A 19,906-nucleotide genomic window follows, 5' to 3' on the forward strand; every position below is an offset into this window, starting at 1 on the left:
TACAGCTCCTACGGGTAATATGTCTAGATAATTTCATGTTTGCAGTGCATGTGTGAAAGGGGCTATAGTAACAGTGTTTAAAATGCTATATGCCTGTGTTGTTAAATTCATTCATGAATCACTATTTTCAGTTGTAGTTGTACTAATTTATCCACTGTTTAAAAATATACCTAAATGTCCAGAGTCTTTACATAGAACACTGAATGCGGGGTATTTATAGATGTGATGTAGCGGAGAAGCGACTGTGGTGATTCAGACAACAATGGCGGCTTGCATCAAGGAAACAGGCGTCAACATCACGCGAGAACGGCTCTGAAGGCTATGTTTGTGGAAACGATATTTTCACCCTTCTCCCGACCAGAATTGGCTTTTCCCTGCACCGCTCTCATCAGCGTTACAGGTTGGTTTCGATGTTTAAGTACCACGTCAATAAAGATAATGGACAAGTGGTTTATCCAATCATATGCAAAGATTTTTGATAAGTCCAAGCCTTCTAAAATCACCTTCCTACGGAGCGATCCCAGATGTATGAGTGAAGCAAGGCGGAACGAAAATCATCCGACGAGAGTCAGGTTACCATCTGAGGCCTGCATGCCTAAAGAAATGGAAGTGCCGTTCTCCTGGTCACCTAATGCCAGGTTTGAGCCACATTAATTCTGAAATGGACCATGATACATTTGGGATATATCTGGATCCATGACACTTGGTCTGAGTAGGGGCCTTTAATGGCTTTTTGCTATCTCTTCTGGCTTTGTGATAAAACGCCCCATGCCCTGACAGGGTGCAGGTATGCACTCAAGCCTGCTTACCTGCTAAAAAACACCCACCTACTACCAGAAGATTGCAGTACTCAGGAGTAAGAGTGTCAATTTCCCCTTTCCCCCCCTTTTAGAGAGGCACAGGTATAGAGCAGCTTCAAGTGCTGCCAAAAAGGTCTGGACAATAGCTCTCTGAAAATATAGGCAGCCAGGCTATTTACTTTAATTTCCTCTTTCAGAAGTACTTTATATTAGGCCTCAATTTTAGTGTATCCAACCACACCAGTGATCAGATTTGGAGATATAAGCAAAACACTTGCTCTCCGGTTGTCTTGCAGGCACTCAAGCCCTTTTCTCATACGAATGAATCGAGTGCGGACATTCTCCAAGGTGCCCCTTTTTCACATGTAGCACATAACAGGACATTGTCGGTCACTGTCACATTCTCAGTTATGGGAAATACTTTGTTTGGTTTAGGCCAGGGGTGGCACCTAGTTAGGACATACATGGATATGAAGCAGATCATACTATGGTTGCGTTACTGGTTTGTTATGTGGTTATTAACAGCAGAGTCTTGTCAATCTCGTCATCACAACAGTTAGACATTTTGTTATAAATCACTCTTTTTCCCTCTCAATTTTTGCGCCAGCCTCATGATAAAAACGATCAACACGCCCACTCGCTCACCATAAATACTCAACCAGCGACTCTTGTCACATATGGGCTCAATCGGGGGTAACTAGGGAAGTGGCAGGGTAAAGTCAGTTTAATGTAGAGTCCAACTGATTTGGACGTTTGTGTATTTTGGATTGCAGTGCATGTGTGAAAGGGGCTTCACTCACAAGCAAGTTTATCAAACTGAGTAGCACCTCAAGATTAATTTCAGACTTAAAGCTAGAGGACCAGGCAATTTTCTTTACGCAATATAATGACTGACTTTAATATTTTATGGCAACCAGTAGCATGCCAGCCAGAAGAGAAAAATAATAAAATTAACAATATTTTTCACAGCAGTCATTGGACCAAACATTCGAAATATCGGTAAATATTGAACTTGTATTTGAACTCTAGGAAGAAGACAATTGTCTGCCAAAAAATTCATTATAATAACTAAATTAGCTGATGATTAAGCTGAAGGAACCCATGAACCATTTTTTCTCAGAGACTTCATCAACATTTGCTAATGATTTCATACTGAAGCAAAAACGAATCACCATTAAACAGGGGGATTTCAAGATCCCTTTCTACCTCTGCATGTGTGTTGCGTGACTTGTGCTGTAAGTACGCAGAACATCACTGTGTCTCTGTCATTTCTTTCTGCGTGATAAATACAGCTCCCGATTTAATGTGGGTGTTTAGTTCCTGTGACTGTTCAGTCAAAAATGGCCATGGTTACCTTTGAAGTGATATGAGGCTACAGTTGTTTTGCTACATTTGGTCTGGCAGTGGTGATAGTGGCTAGACTGTTATTTTGTTTTTCAGTTTGGATGCAAGCCCTCTAAGTAGTTAAGTACTTTCCTTTTCACCTTGCTTCATTGTTGCCACAGAGATACCAGTACTTTTGGTGTCTTGGGCCTTTGACACGCAAATGACCACAAGACCTCTCAGAAACATAGGTAAGGGTTGAATAATGGGTAAATAATCGAGACCCTCCAGCAGAAACCTACTGTTGTTATCCAGGTTTTTTATAATCCTATCCTAATGATGAGCCAGATTTCCCATCTATGTTTCAGAAATCCAGTTATTGCAGAAAGATATAATCACATTTTTAAAGTATATGTAAACACGGCCACTTTTCCCTTGCTGGGGGACCAGTAGCCATCCACCACCTCCTCGGGACTCTTTAAAGAAAATATGTCACACCATTTTCACAGCTTTTTTTTTTTTTCAAAGCATGAGAAGGACAAATAAAATGGCCGCCACTGGACATTTGTGTGTGAATAGGGATTAGCTTTAACCATTGATGTCACGCTGCTTGGCTCAATAGCCCAGCTGGACAATGGCAGAGGTGACAGAATACATAAGGGTTCTGATGGGTGTCCTTACATTTCATGACACCTCCAGAGTTTCCCCCGTTCCCTTAATTTCTACAGTTTAGTTTACAGGGGGTGGTCATCAAAATTGACCTCTGGTACAACTCCTGAAAGAGTGTTCTTCCAGGGTTAGGCCTGTTGTTTATCAGTAGTTTTACAATCTCTTTTCGCCAGTCGGCATGCAACACACATGGTGCATCGTCATTACGGTCGCTATTCTTCTCCTTCATCTGCCATGGTTCAGTGGAGCACAACTCGCCCATCTTCCTCTTTTTAATTGCCTGCATTCTCATTAAAATTCAGATGGCCGTGCTTTTTAAAGCTCATAGAGTGTCACCTTAGATGGCAAAAAAAAGAAGCAGTTGCAACATTAGATGCTTGATAGTAATAACCAGCAAATAGGAGGATAGATGATATTATACAGAAAAAGATGGGTACACTGCTCCGAGGTCTGCCGCTTGACCTCGGTCTGTCATAATAACATGCCTTGAAAAAATGACTTTGACAAATGTTATCACTTTCCCCTTTGTCAAAAAGAATTTCCAAAGGGTACTTGGAAGAAAAGTTTCCAATCATCTAAAAAGCTGGTGAGCAAAAAGAGCAGCGAATGTGTGAACTGTGCAATTTTCTCCCTGCTTCCACCTTACCTCCTGTAGACATCTTGATTACATGAACCTGTGAGGTTCCTGTTCTAAAGATCAAGGCATTCGCTGAATGTATGCGTCGTTAAAGGGTTATACTATACTTAGAACAGTTTAATGTGCACACTCCTAAGCTACGGCATAGACTATATCTTCAAATGTAGTTACTTTGGGGAATGTATTTGAAGATGATACGATCTGATTACGCACAATCCTTGAGTCTAGCTTTGCGATAGGGTTTGACATAGAGATGTCATGATACCAAAACTTCAGTAGTCGTGCCAATACCAGTAAAATTACACGATTATCGATGCCAATTCAATACAACGGTTAAAAAATGATTTGAATGAAGATCCCATTTATTTACACGTGAACTTCTTTATTAGCAAATTTGCAAAATATCAAAATGCCATTTCTATAGCAGACATACAGAATATAACAGAACAGAACACAGTACAACCATTGGTCGTAGTGCAACAACTTAAGATTCATACATTTAGCAGAGTGCAAACATTGGCACCAGCACACAGCGATATTTAAACATTTTCCAATCGTCCAATGTCAGCCCAGCAACCGACATCGACTGATGATATATTCGGCCTGGTGTGTGTGCGACGCGTTTGCTACTCCCCACAAGCTCTACAAAACAAACTCACAAAATGTCAACAAAGTAAGTTTCCATAATTCGAGTTCCCCTCCATCATCACCAGACTAGCTTAATTGCCTTGTTAACGTCATTCGACAGAAACAAAATAAATCTGAGTTCACTGAGTATCTCTCTCTGCCGTTTCTCCACACTGTTCCAGCTGCCCTCGCCCGTTCTTTGGAGAACTTTCAATTAGTAAAATAATATTATGAGTTAAAAAAAAAAAGTCGCTGTACCCAGCCAGTCACTGATAGCCGATATATTCATCCTATCCACCAACCCCCCACTGCGATAAAATCATCTATCAAAACCTACAATGTAGGTATCTATATATGGTTAACACCATGCCTCAATTATAAATCAGCTCTGCGGGTGCCAAAGCAGGCCTGTTTTCTCTATCAGTGTGGGATTGTATACTTCCAGTAGTGAGTTTACCAATAAAACTCCAGCTGGCTGTTGGATCATCTTACTTGTAGCTTTCCTGCTGTGAGAAATGGAGGCCTCTGGCGAAAGGCCTGTGAGATATTTCGTCAGAAGAAATCGTTCGTTTCCTAATGGATTGAACGGATTTTTGCCATATAGCCCACTGGGTGCGTGGTCAGGTGATTTCCTTCTCTGAGTTTGCCATTAAGTATGATCCTTCATCCACTGGCCCAGGACTATTCATCATCAATCACCCACACACTATCACTATATATCCTTTCTGTTTTTGCTGCTTGCTATCCTCAGTGCTGTGGGTGAGTAATAGCCACAGACTGTGATCGCTCTCTGGTTCGACCATTATTCTCACACAATATTCTCTGGAGACTGAGATTCTCTCTATGCTGGAATATACACTGGCATGCATGTCAGGATTATGTTCGGACGAGCTTGTGAGCTTGTACACAGTGTGTGCGAAAGTACTGTATGATCACTTCTGATTTACTCCAAGAGCTTTCCTCACTTATCGGTGTTCAGTTTCAGCCCCCATCAGGATATATTCCATCCCCTGGCCTTTTGTATTTTTTTGACTAGTGTGTTTTAGTAAAGCTGGTGGAAAAACAGCTTCCAGTGCCACATTTATAGCTTTTGTCAGTGCCTGAAATAAAACATTAGCTGTCACTAAATGCACCTTTAGGTGTTGATAAACACAGATGACAAAAATGGACTTTACATCTGAGTTGTAAACAATAAATCTGTTCTTAGGCGGTATACTCTTAACCTTCTTGCTGTTTTATCTCAGATACAGCGGTTACCATCCGTGACCCTGTTGTGACAGGCCCAAAGAAAGAGCTCACAAAGCCGAAAGGGGTCTCTTCCAGATGATTTCACTCATCACTTCACATTCACTTTGGTGTCTCTGGTTTGTAGCGCATGTATTTACTTTTTCATTTCCTGTTTCCCCCCCACACAGCTCGTCTGAGAAATCCCTGCCTTGGAGAACTGCAGGTAAGTCAACTCAAACACTGAAATGATTAGATACTTACCTCTATTCTCAGCAAAATCTGTTTTACTGTCCATTTTTACCATGTGTATACGCTTAAGATCATATTTGGTGGCCTCTACACTGAATCGGTAACCTGAGGATTATGAATGGTGCCGTATTTGTCAGTTAATGCAACATGCAACAAGTCACTACTTACTACTTAGTTTCACTGTTAAAAAATGGCATCACAAGGCCACCCTCTATCTTGGGCACACTTGTTGGCTGTGATTATCATTCAGTACTAAAATACATAGACTAATACACCTTTTCAACTAAAATTGTTGTGCACATGCAGGTTATTTAAATACAGAAAAAAGAGACGATAGACTCCATTGCCATTAGATGAGAATGCCTTTCGCAGTTTTTTAAACATTTTTTAAGTCACAAAAGCAATATAAAACAGAGTTAAATAATAGAAAGCAGCATGAAGGCCAGAGACAATGGTTATTTCTATTTTAAATATATATATATATATATATATATATATATATATATATATATCTGTTACTCAATCAGTCTCTCCGTCCCCACTAATATGGAACGATTTACGAGCGCTGCTTGGGCGGACGGATGGAATTTGTGGCTGAGGTGACAAAGGGTCATAGCATCACACCAGAAAACCAGGAGCAAAAATTAGCGTATCCACCGCGGTGTCATGTTTCCATCTCTGCTGATCGGAGCTGGAGAGTGTGACTGCTGCAGAGTCATTTGTCCCAGTAATGAATGTTAATAATTTGATATAAGTGGGTGTCAGTGGGTTGGGTTTTTTGCCGTTGGGAAAGGGCTTTATTTAGGTTTTCTCTCTACAATCTTGTGTATGGTACTAGCTTACAAGTATTCATTCTGTTCCTGTTTTACCCCGATTACACGTTTTTAAACCTATTAAGATCTATAGTCAGTGATCAATAACCTGTTGGATATAAATACCCATCTGCTTATCATATTCTTGGTTTACCTTATAAGATCCACACTAATAGTGATAATGGACTAGACAGTTTTCTTCAGGATCGAACTGATTAGATAGTGACATATGTGATGTAAGTAAGACTTTAATGTTCAGCTAGCTGCTTTTGTACCATCAATATCCACAGAAAGTGTGCCTGTAGCTCTCTTTTTTGCTCTGTTGTGTGAGCAGTATAGGAATGTGTTACATTTCCTTAATAATCATTGCTAACATTAGGGATTTCAACCAAACACACTAAGGCGTATTCTTGTTTTAATATTTATCTAAGCTATTTCTGCCCCTTCACAAACAACACCATCAGCGATGTGGAGCGAAAAGATCTCTCTCAGACCGCTTTGGTCTCTGTTTGTGTAGTTCACATCCTTGAAGTTTCTTCAGCAGGGACAAGATAATGAATTGAATTTACTAATGTATTTCATGGCTTATTAATTGCATAGTGGAATTTCTGCAATGGTCATTAATCTTTTATTGTCGATCCCGTCAGAAAAGCCCATGGGGGGTTTATAGTTGTACATATGCACTGGGAATATTAATACTACACAGTTTTCTCATTTGCTGCCCATTCCCCATTTCCTTGTTGAATGCATTTCATTAGTGTTTGAACAGAGCCGGAGACTAATCACGATCACTGTTTTGCTTCATATTGATTCCTCATTGTAGTGTAGATGATAAACGATAGTCAGATGTGGTAATGTTCTTTTTCCCAATCTCAATGAATTAAAGTCTGTGTGGCAAGGAGCGTAATGGGCCACGTTTGTCTGTGAGGCTTATTGGACTCGTGAGCCACCGCATGTCTCCGCTGCCTGAGAGTTTGGGATAGAAGTGTTACTGTGGAAACAAGCCTTTTTAGCCCCGGGAAATGTCACAGTCACACCTCATGTCCACTGAGAGTAGGAGACAAACACCCCAGAATGAAAGCCTCCTCTCTGTTCCCGTCCCGTCTCCTGACATGCACTCTCTCCATATGCTGACAGTTTAATATGTCGGCGTCATGTTAAAAAAAAGACTCCATGTCATTTTTAATAATAATAATAATAATGCTCCAATGTACATACTCAGGATTAGGGATGCCATGGGGAGGAAATTCTCCCGTCGGTTAATAAACTCGTGACAACACTGGTGTTACCAATAACACCAGACACGTTACAAGAAAAGATATTCATCAATGACACTCAATATCTGTAGAGCACTTACTTTGATCTTTGGTTGCTATGACAAGTGTTGCCTTCAGATGCTGCCACCTTCAAAGTTTTACAGATTGCCTCACTAACATTATTAGCCTTGTATTTAAATCTGAAATATTAACAAATAGGTGTTTTTGCTTTTCACTTTGACACCTAATCCCCCATCATGTCTCTCGTACAACTTTAAGGTTTTGTGGAAATTATGGTTAAAAAAGTTTATTTAGGATTTCTTGTGTTTTTTAAAAGATGTTATGGCAGATTGCAAATTGTACCACACTGTAAAGTGGTTTTGGAAGCTATCTTTGGTTACTCACCAAGACACCTCCCCTTCTTTCCACTGGTTCCCTTTCATCACAGCTCAATTTCTTTCGGATGGTGATTATTTCTACTCACCCTTTCGTGTTCCCAGCCCATTAAATGCCTACGAGGCACATAATTATAAGGCTGTGGCCCTTAATATGCTCATGAATATGTATTTTCAACCTCAAGAAGCTTAATATTTGCACACAAATCCAGATTCAGATCCAGAGTAAGCAATAGAGATAAACATTCATCTAGATATGTCAAATCTATCACCAAGGTAACCTGTTTAAGAAGTTACTCTCCTATTCAGTGGTCAAATTTAGTGTGAAAACAGAGCAACATTCAATTATTACATATAACAGACATAATTATGAATGCCCCAAACCCCTGACGTACATGGATAATGGAAGCCAGTAATAATGTTTCTTCTTCAATGCTTGAAAAAGAGCTTCTTTTTCTCTTTCTATCTTGCCGTCTCCGTCTCTTCCTGTTGCTCCTCTGTTCTGGCTTTTTTGGCATCTCATTTGTCAAACGGGGTCAAAGCTCAGTATAAAAACCCTGTGGTCTGAATCAACACACTGTGTGCCAGACGCAGGGTCACTGCCAAGATGGAAGGAAGACAAAAGACTTATTCAGTCATGTCATTACTTGCGTTTTAAGGACCTATGAATGCTTTTTGATCATATAAAACCATCTTTTTGTTTTACTGTAAATACTTTAGCAAGACTTTTGTATCACCCGCATGGAATTTTTAGGATCTTTCTTATGAACGTTATCTCGTTGCCAAAGGGCATCGGGGTGCAATGCCTAACCATGCCGCTCAACCTTCCCAAACCTGCGTTGTTTTTGTTTTAATTATTGCAAGCAGCTCAAGATTTCCAGATTGATCCTATAATATTTTGTAAAGTGTGTTGACGTTATTTGTTTGTAGGACTATTCTTCTGTTGTGGCAGGAAGGTGTAGAGCAGATTCAGCCCCTCTAGCATGAACAAAATAACCAGAAGTTAAAATTCAGTTTTCAAACCCACAGCGGCACTAAACCCCTTGACTGTCTGCCCCCTTTTTTCTAAAGGAGTGGGGGACAGGGGATGTTCAGTGGGAGATAGCAGATCAGTAGATGTCACATATAATTGGTAAACATCATTTAAAAGCTTGGGACCTGAAGATTAATTTGAGATGCAGCCCAGCACTGTGTTTTAAGGTTTTCCATGTCAAGGTCATAAATCTGTAATAAAAATTAATTAAGTAATTAAAAATAAATTGTGAAAGTGCATAAGGGCTTAGTACACTATGATTTAAGTTTATGAAATTCATTCGTATGTCTCATAGGTTGTTGCAGCAACTTTTGGATCATTTGTTACACAGATTTGGGGCTCATTTAAACCTCTTTACCGCTTGAGAATATCACATTAACACCCAGACCTTGAGGAACACCATAGAAAAACTCATGCTGTGATTTGGTATCAAGAACTTTTGCTGTTTGGCAAAAAAAAAAAAAAAATGCAGTTGCTGCAAAAAATCTCCAAACTGTGGAGTATCATTTAGCCCCCTTCCCGACAAGCTAGCATGGTACCAATGAATTCCGTAGGGCATACTCACACTGTCCGTCCGTACCGTGCCCCGTGCTTTAAGGTACTTGCCCCCCCACGGGCCAGGCCCATTTGTGTTCACACTACCTGGGCCTCGGCGGAATGCTTCTTGCCTGTCTATACGTCATCACGCCGTAACACGTCACGCACATTGATTGACGTAATCGCGATGCGTCGCTTTGTTTACAAATCTTTCCATAGACCTCTGAGTTTTTGTGCGTCTTGTCCAACTACTTTGCAAAATCCCGCCTCGCCCAAACGGTCCGTGGCCGGCAAGCGGGCCGCAGCTAGGTTGCACTCACACTGGTCAAACGAACTAGACTTTAGCCGTAAAACCTGTTTGGGCACGGTACGGATGGATAGTGTGAATCACGTGAATTGCCTTTACACAGTGGATTTGTTGGACCAGGTGTGTTTTTGCTTGGTTGGAATGAAAACCTGCAGCCACAGCGGCCCTTTACTGGATCAGTTTGACACCCCTGATCTAGATCAATGTGATCTTTATCTTTACCCTATCTCTAAAACTGAGCCTGCTACAGCCTCCGAAAGACAACAAGTCCCACCAGGCCAGTACAAGTCAAGGGGTTAAGAAATGTGGTTTTGTCATGAGTGCAGACTCTGTACTGTCAGTTTTGTTATACTGATGAGTAAGGTAATCTACATTTCTTAACTATGCTGTTCATACGGTCATGTTGTTTCGCTGACAAAACGCCATTATGACCTTGATGGCATCAAGTCTTTTGCATATAAGTTTATTTAAATCTAATTGTAATACTGAGGTTTTATTGGCTAAATCACAAAAAAAATGTGACATATCTGCCACAGCATGCCCACAGCGGAGCACGTCCAATATGATCAACTGACTGTTACAGGGGGAAAAAACTACACTGACCTGTGTGAAAAAAACTACTAAATACCTCTTTTTACCAGAGGCAATCAGATGCAGCAGAGCAAGCATGTGGATGTTTTTACATTTCACATGAAAATAAATACATCAAATCAATGTGTATCCATGATCCTGCAGTTAATACGATCCAGTTAATTAATTCAGTACCAGTTAATACAGCCTATACTTTCAAGCCCTGTATAACCAACTGCAGCATCACTTAGCAAAACTCAATATGCACACAGTGAAGCTGGCAGCAACCACACATCACAAAGACAGAGTCTGTGTATCTGTGCCCATGTATTTCAACTCAGTTTCAGTTTTATTTACCCTGTAAAATCATAACAAAAGTCCTCGCTGGATAGTTTCCATATAGAGTAGGTCTAAACCACACTGATTTACAGAGACCCAACATGTCCCCAATAAGCATCAGTGGCGAAAAAGCCTTACTTTAAACACTCAAGATCTATGGGCTGTCATCTGTCTAGTTTTGGCCGTAAGGATCATGATGCAACAGCCTAACACAAAATTCCTCAATTCCTCTATATATAAATGTAAATATTGACAGTATTTTCATTATAAATGCATAATAAATTAATATGTTTTCTCTGGCTACTGAACTGTCTTTCTACCCTGGAGATCAAAATTAGAGAAGAAATTATTAATACTACAGTATCATCTGGGGCTATACCACTGCTGTACTAGCATGTTTTTTAAATAACCAAGGCGAAATGAGAGAACAGTAACCATTGTGTCAAAAGAAAATATTTAAACAATGTTTTCTTCCATAGGATTAAAAAATGAACAGGAAGTGTAGAGGTCCTTGTTATGAATGACTTCAGCACATCTGCGCCCACACATCACTAGTTTCTCACACTGCTCTGGTTTGATCTTGGTCCATTCTTCTTCAGTCTCTTCCACAGTTCAGTAACTGTAGTGGGTTTCTTAGTCATTACTTTATTGCCAAGAATTTTCCAGAGATTCTCTATGGGTGACTCTGGGCTGGACATTTTATTGTTTCAATATTCTTAGCTTCAAGCTACTGCTTAACCGGTTTTGCAGCGAGATTTATTTAGAAATAAAATATTTTTTAAAAACATGCTAGTACAGTAGTGGTATAGCCAAAGCGGATATTCTATCAAATTCCGATCAATAAATAATAACACAATTTTAGAATAAGTTAGTATTAATAACTTGATCTTTTGATCTCCAGTGCGTCTCATCTTTACCCAGCAAACAAATATTTTTTGCTATTTTGCTCCCTAAATTTAAAATACAAACACAGAAAGATAAAGAAAGAAAGACAGTACACAAGAGACAGTGAGTGGGCCAGCAGGAAAGAAAGACTAAACACAAACTGTAACTTGAATTTATAAGGTTATTTTTAGGGGGGTTACGTATTAAATTAGAAATAGCAGAACTGTTGAAAGTGACACAATTGACAAGGTGCTTTGCAAATCATGAGGACGTTTTACACAGACTGGATTTACTGAAGTTGCAGTGGAAAGGTGGGGACTTTTCACTCATCTGTTAATGGGCAATCACTTACAGATCCTCAGAGGTGGAAGTGCAAAATGCCTGGTTGTTAAACACCACTAGGGGTGTGTGTCAGGTCCGCTCGGGCAACAAGCGCCTTCTTCGTCGGATTTAACTCTCATTCTCACAACAGCTAATCAGGCTGGATTTGACAGCCCTTAGCTGCCAATGTTTGCCCCCCTGTTCCCCTTCACTTGCTTCCTATTGTTGTAGTGATTGCCGGGTAACCCATTGACACCGGTCACGCTTAACTAGATTGTGATTACGGGGAAACGTTGTGCACAGAAGAGGGCTAATTCCTGTTTAAAAAAAAATCTTGCCACACTGGCTGTTGTCGTGCATAAAGAGAGGGAAATGTTAGAAGCAGTGAAACTATTTCGAGCATGGCTGTATACAGAGTTGAAGTGACGTGCTACCCAACTTTGATTTCCCAAATTACTATGGTAGTAAAGTTTAATGACTCCAACTCTACACAAGCGTGAAACTAATGTTGCAGAAATCATTGTCTGTTGTTTTTTCCTCTCAACACCATCATTGTTGACTGCTTTAATGACTATTAGAATCTTTCCATTTAAAGCCCAAATTCTAATTGTTTCAGACTTGAAGCTCTCCCTCTGTGTCTGACTCCCTGCTCTGCTGTGTCTTCCCAGATGCCCCTGCCTCGGGGGACACAAAGTCTCGTGTGACTGACAGCTCCCATTCGCCCAGCTACCGCATCAGGACTGAGTCGGAGCAGGTGCCTCTGTACTCCCCGGAGCAGTCCTCCCTCCATGAAAGTGAGGGTCTGTTCTTGCCTTCTCTCTATCATCTGCAGCCTTCCTTTCTCTAACTCACATTTTCCTACATTAGCATTGCCCCACTAACTGTATATCTTCAACTACAAATAGTTTCTTTACTTCTCTTTTGATGATACAGAATGCCTGTTTCCATGCTGCACCTTTGTCTTACTTTATAGTAAGAGTGTTGCAACTGTTCCCTCATCACAGCTTATGAAAGGCTGAATGATGTACCGTGACACACTGAATTATAGGGGTGGCAGAATAATTCCTCCCCTGCTGTGCCATTAGTAATGCTATCTAGGTAAAGGTCATGTCTATTATGAAATCATGTATGATGAGTCTGTCTCCTCTCCCTCTTACCGTTCCCTCTCCTCTTTCTCTGCATGTTAATATTTGGTCTTCTTTTTCTGTCACGCTCCAAGGGTCTGTTGGGAATTCGCGTAGCTCAACTCAGATGAACTCGTACTCGGACAGTGGCTACCAGGATGCCGGCAGCGGCTACGTCAGCAGCCAAAACCTGGGCAAGGCTGAGCTCAGGATTCAGCACTCCTTCCCTGGCGCCGGCACTGGTACCCTGGGGAGGAATACCAGGGCTGAGGGCCAGGCTTCATCCCAGGTGCTGCCAGCAACTACATGTACACCATATTGCTGTTGTCAAGCACAAAATATATTTGACAATTAACTTCTAATTCTACGCAATAAAAGAGAAATTGTTGCTACATGATTTTAAGGAAATGTAACAGTGTAATGCTTAAAGGCTATGAAGGTACACTGTGCAACATAATCATGTAATGAACTGGCTTATTTAATGCTGTATTATTTACCATGTCATTATTGTAGTGTAAGTCAGATTGTTACTGATTTCCAGCACCTAATCTGAATGACTAGAGACAGAAATGCACGAAGCCATATTGTTTTCTTTCTGATTGCAGACTCCAGCAGTCACAGCAGCAGTGCCTGGACGTGCTATGCGGAGGGTAAGCTCAGTGCCTTCTCGCTCTCACTCGCCAGCCTACGCCAGCAGTATGTCACCCTCCCGCGGCTCATTGCGTACATCCGTTGGCAGTGCCTACGGCTCCCCAATTGTGACTGAACCCAAACCCCTCTCCAGCATCTTCTCTACGACCTTGCCCTTCGCCCAGCGCACCAGTAACGCCAGAAGCGGCGGCAACAGCTCACCCTATTCCACGCAGAAAAACTCCCCTGCTGCACTGCGACGCATGGGCTCCACAAACTCACGATCGGGCAGCGCCAGCCGCACAACCTCGCCCTATCAGGCCTCCCCGGGGTCAAAGTCAGGCCGCATGGGCTCGCCTCTGACAATGGCGGAGAGCATCAACTGTCCGCTGACTAAGCAGCCTACTCACTCGTCGTCTCCAGTCAGAGCTAGTATGACCGCCGTGCCCCAGCACTACAGCTCCACTCTGCCCCGCTCCATGATCCACAACACCGACCCCTATGGACCCCAGAGTTACGACATTTACGAAAGGATGGCGCGACCCGACTGCCTAACAGGTGCTCAAATGCATACAAACACACACACACACACACACACTCAATAGTAAACTAGACACCATCTGGTGGGATCACATCAGCCACAACGCCAAATTTGAAGAAATAAGATGTAACTGCAGGCAAGCCTGTTCTTTCAGAGCCTCCATCTTGTCACGTTCATGGTCACCATGTGTGCTGCCAATTTTTTTTGCTCTTTTGTGAACTTTATTGAAAGATATTCGCCTCTCTACTTACAGTCCCCTATTTGTTACCTCCTAAATCCGTACACACACACATGTTCATATTATTCTTCTACTCTTACTACAAGCCTGACTCAGAAGTTGTATTTTTTTATTCCGATTACAAGTTAACGCAGCATAACCGTTGGTGACAATCTGGGCCAACACACCAACCGCTGTCAGCAGCGTCACTAACGTGGCATAGAAGTGCTTTCATTAGTGGGTCATATGATCAGTCACCATTGCTTTAACTCACTCTTTGATAGATAGTAACTTGAAAGACTATTAAATAGATGGAATACAACTTTAACTTAACCACTCAAGGGACTGAAAAAATTTGGACTTAAGTGGTGCTGAGCAGAACAAGGAGGAGCTGCTTGTCCCTAAATTGACTATGTACGGTCCACCTTAAAGGACGTCCAGTGAGCCTCAGCTTAAGTTGTTGTTCTGGGCTAACTCCCTTCACTTTAATCAGCAGGGGACTTGGCTTGGGTCTTGAGGAGTTGAAGCATTTATTCACCTGCACACACACTGCACTGCTACATTCACAGCAAATCCGCTAACTAGTTCAGCAGCACTAGCAGAAATGAATAAGTCATATTAATTCTATTTATTATTATTTTTAAATCCCTAAAGTTTAAGCCCAGCATGGAGTCAATTTGGGCTCTGCAGGCCACCAGGCTTGTAATTAATTGGGGGAGTCTTGGTAGGTGTCTTCTAGACCACATTTTGCCATGATGGTACACACACAGACTTACAAGGTGAGAACAACACCAGCATTACTGTCGCAGCTGGTAAATACTGTCAAATCAAAGAGGGAAAAGGGTGCACAGTGCTTTCCTTGCTGTCCATTCTTTGACATTGGCTTATACTGTAGCTGTTTGGATCTAATGTTTGTGTGTGTGTCTGTGTGTGTATGTGGAGCCACACCTCCAGCATTAAAAAAAGGTAGACTAAAGGCTTCAACATAGCCAGATTTATATATCTATAAATGCTTAATTCAAGCCATTAATATTATAATTTATCATGAGTCAAAGTGTATATTACTTTGAAAATGAAAGCATTGATATCATGAAAAGCAATAAAGTATTTTTTTAAATGGGTATTTTATTTTCCCTAGCACGTAAAACTGGAGTAATTCAACTTTGTATGTTTTCACATAATTATTTTTAATAAATTCTCCTGAACTTCTTGAGTAGAGGAGTTGTAGCGCCGGCTGTAAATATTTGGACAATGATACATTTTTTTGTTGGCTGTCTGCTCAGCATACTGAATCTGAAAATAAACAGCGACTGTGAGGTCAGAGGTTGTCCTGGAGTGTAGCCAAAACATAGTTTTCTGTAAGAAGACAAATATTAGCTCAAATAGTATAATAGACTGCTAATCATACAGGTTAGTTTTGCTGTTAACAAAACAACAAGAAAGAAAATCTAATAGTCATAAGATAGTAGCCCATACAGTTAATATTTGGTTATGACTATGAGTTTTTATTATAGTTTGTAGAAAGATTATGACTTAATATTCTAAAGCATTTGAAAACATAAAAAAGACATTTCAAGCAAGGTTTAATGTTTAAGCACTGGAAGCCAAAAACAAGATTTTCAGACATGGTTAAGTTGCTCTTTGAATTGAGCAAGTTTATCAAGAATATTGGTTTATGTTAAAGGGACAGTTTGAATTTTTTGACGGTCGGCATGCCCCCAGTTTGGAGAAGCATGGAGGACAGGCACGGAAGCTAAGCAATGTACTGATGTGGGCGGGGGCATCATCAAAATGTATTTTAGCTCTCCAAAACTACTATTTTTGTTTACATATTCTGTTGGCTTTGAAGAGAGCATAGAATGGCTTCAGTTCCCCACCAGAAAAAACTGTCTTTTGCTTCTGGACCCCTGCCTGCTTCTCCAAACTGGGGGGCGTACCGACCGTCATCTACTGTAGATAATTCACTGACTATGGATAAGTACCTCATATAAAAATCTAAATGATCCCTTTAAGCAAACATGGGGTTTATGTTAGACGTAGTTTTAATTTGGAGGTTAAATATGTGAAAAGCAACTTAATTTTATTTTAGAGGGTAGAAGAATTCTTTCGAATCCTTTAATTCATGCATTATCAAGGCCAAATCGTGGGACAAAATAAGGTGGCTGTTTGAATGTGTGTGTTTTTTGTGTGTGTGTAATTCAATCAGAACAGTTGAAGAGATCAGATTTTCCTGTCCAAACTAGCTTGTGCGTCATCCTTTCAGGACAATCGTGGCTGATGTTTTCTAGCCAAACACCTACCTTGTTTCTAGCCGGCCGATTTGACCCCACAGCCAGAGGCAGATGTGAGCCTGTACTGATTAATTTCACACTCTCTCTTTTTAAGATCTCTCCTGCAGATAAGAATGTAGCTCTGAGCAAGAATGAAAACCACAGTTGTTACACGGCAAAACCACACTTTTTGTTCACATTTCATATGAAAGGTTTTTAGCTGAAGAAATAAATGAATGTAATCACTTATGATATAATGGAATCAGAATTCCACATAAAAGCCAAGAGCACTTTTGTTTTCGTCCAAAACAAAAAAAAAAAGCACTTGTTCAGCAAATCACTGTATTGTAATTCTAAGGTTAATTTACTGTTTTTGCTTGACTTCTTGCTGCCTGGGGCAATCCTCAGATGCCCTGGTTGATGATGACATTCAAGGTGAACATTTTTGGTTGTTTTGTGACATCGGTGTCCTGTCATCTTCAGTGTATTGTGTTGCATATGCACGTGCCTTTTCATCTGCTCTCTGTAAACTAATCATCTCCATCCAATAGCCATTTTTACCACGTTTATTGAAGTGTTATCATCTTTTTTCCCACCGCATGGTATGCCTTGACTCAACTCTACCTGACACGCTCTTTTTTTGGTTTTCCGCAAGCAAAAGTTGTAGAAAGTACTTGATACTTTATTGGTACTATCTACATCGGGGTTCTAAGCGAACTGAGCCGATTATAGAAGGTGGAGTTAAAACACTGCAGACCACTGATTGGTCAGAGAGAACTGTCACTCACAGAGGTAGTGCGACCTGTCGCTACTAGAATTCCTCGTCTTTCGCGTTACCTGCTTCTGTCAGAAATTAATTTTCAGATTCGTCTGCAGGTTCTTGTTACACTGCCCTGACTAATGATGTGTGATGGTGATGATGTCGATGATGATGAAGCAGACACAAATGGGATATTGTCTTGGTGAGCCTTTCTCTCTCTCTCTCTCTCTCTCTCTCTCTCTCTCTCTCTCTCTCTCTCTCTCTCTCTCTCTCTCTCTCCTCTCTCTCTCTCTCTCTCTCTCTCTCTCTCTCTCTCTCTCTCTCTCCTCTCTCTCTCTCTCCTCTCTCTTCTCTCTCTCTGTCTCTCGTAGACAGCTCTCCCAAGTTTTCGTTCTTCTCTCCTTCTGTCTTTCTCACCCACCCATTTCTCTGTGTCTCCCTTTCCCTCTGTGTTCGATGAGCCGTAGTAGAAAGAAATGGGATGATCACGTGATAAGGCTCAATAGCAAGCATTTGGCAAACGCCCTCCGACAGCCTAACCTTGATATTGTTGCCGTTGGTGGTTTTCTGTCAGTATCAGTCAGAATATGTTTTGCCTCCTTTCCTTGGCTTTCTATTGCTCCGTCACACATTGAGTGTTCGCCTTTGTTTTCTTTTTTTCTATCCCGTTTACTTCTTCTATCTTGTTGTTCTCTTTTGCCCTTGCCACCTTTTTTTCCCACCACCCACCTGTCGTTGGCAGGATGTCGTACCTTCCCTCTGCTGCTGAAAAATTTAGACAAATTGCCTCTAATAATGTGCCCATTACGCTCAATGTCCATTTCAGAGAGGAATGGGACAAAATAAAGAGCAAGGGGCAAAATCTGCGTGTGTGCGTTGTCAACCTGATAGCCGAGCCATGGTAGATTTAACTGTAGTACACGTTATTTTTTATTAATTTATATTATTCATTATTTTAACTTCATTTAATTCTAACACATTTTCTGTAGACCATTTCTGTTCTCCTGTTTGAATGGAGAGAGTATTTGAAAATGATTTTTGTTGAGGAATGCAGTCAGCTGCATCCATTTAAGTGTTTGTTTCTCTAGAGCGAGCACGCGCCAAGCCCGCCACCGCCCTTCATCTAGCCTCTGCCAAGTGCAATCTGTTAAAGCCACGGTGAGAGGGCTGAGGGGGAGAATTAAATGACTATAACGCACCAGGAATGTGGGCCATTCATCCTCAATAGACAGCAGTATGTTATTTCTCGCTGACAATTTGCAGATGCTTTTAGAAGTGACTGCAGCTCTTCTACCAGGGGAGCAGAATAAAAAAAAGCAGCAGATTAGTCTCCTCTAAGGTTGTTTGAATGTTGCTACTTTCAGGAGTCAGGCTGCTGAGTGGGAGAGATATGCATGAAGGCTCCTGTGCCTGGGAGATTCTGTCCCTGCCACTCGGTCACAGCCTGGCTTTACATGGGATGAGAAATCTCTGGTGGTCCTGGACAACCTCATTAACCCTCTTTTTCATTTTCACCCTTTCTTTTCCTCTCCCCTGGCATATTCTCTCCCGCTTTCTTCTCTGTTGCTCCCGCCTTTTCCTTATGTCTTCCCACTACCTCCTCTCTCTTCATATCCTCACCCCCTTTAAACCTTTGAACAAGAGAAGCTGAACTGATTTCCTGCCAAGCTTCTGCTAGTGGCTATTGTGTGCACTGCCACAGAGTGAAAGGCTTCCTGGGCTATTGAGCGTGCCACTACAGCACACAGCAGCAGCAGCATTCAGTTTTACTGCCTACTCTGCACAACCGCATGCCTGTCATTTCAGAGTACTTCATTATAGGTCATGCATAGTTAAGTTTACCCCCCCGTGCCTCAAAATTTTGTATTAAATAGAACCCAATGATTCGTCTGAAATTGTGAACCTGTGATTTTTACAGCTTAAGTGTTTCATTTAGCAAAAAAGCCACAAGAGAAAACGCTAAAAGCTGAGAGACATTGACCCTGGAGTGCCTAAAACCCTCTAAGCTGCTCAGAAAGCATTTCATTAAGTGACTCATTGATTAAATTGAATGGTAGTGACCAAAAAAATCCTTTTGAATTGCTAATTTTTTTTAAAAAATGTAAAATTTTAATATTATTTTTCCACAAAGATATTCTTAAACAACAGAGAAACAAACCAGAAGCAGGTGCGAAGTGGGACTGATGTTCAGCTCAGGAATAAAACAATGTAGAGTGGCTCACTGAAGTCGGACGGTCGGGAGGAGGAGATGGGGTGCTTTTGGCAGGAGCCGAACTGTTTGCATAGGCAGAGTAGGCAAGATTTTTTTTAAAGGTCTCATATTGTAAAAAGCGAGATTTGCATTTTGCTGTATAAATACTGTAAAAGTATCAAAATT

The 19,906-nt window shown here is 41.1% G+C and overlaps 1 protein-coding gene across 7 annotated transcripts in view; it reads left to right on the plus strand.

The window, feature by feature from the left end:
* Positions 1–19,906, plus strand: part of pkp4 (plakophilin 4) — an 84,836-nt gene that overhangs the window by 36,566 nt on the left and 28,364 nt on the right. For all 7 annotated transcript variants that reach the window (XM_083920974.1, XM_083920971.1, XM_083920977.1 and 4 more), the window contains 4 exons: positions 5,472–5,506; positions 12,656–12,781; positions 13,207–13,400; positions 13,717–14,299. In XM_083920974.1, coding sequence (XP_083777100.1) covers positions 5,472–5,506; positions 12,656–12,781; positions 13,207–13,400; positions 13,717–14,299 — 938 coding nt within the window. The remainder of the gene's footprint in view (positions 1–5,471; positions 5,507–12,655; positions 12,782–13,206; positions 13,401–13,716; positions 14,300–19,906) is intronic.

Source organism: Echiichthys vipera, assembly GCF_963691815.1.
Source record: "Echiichthys vipera genome assembly, chromosome: 10".
Classification (NCBI taxonomy): Eukaryota; Metazoa; Chordata; class Actinopteri; order Perciformes; family Trachinidae; genus Echiichthys; species Echiichthys vipera.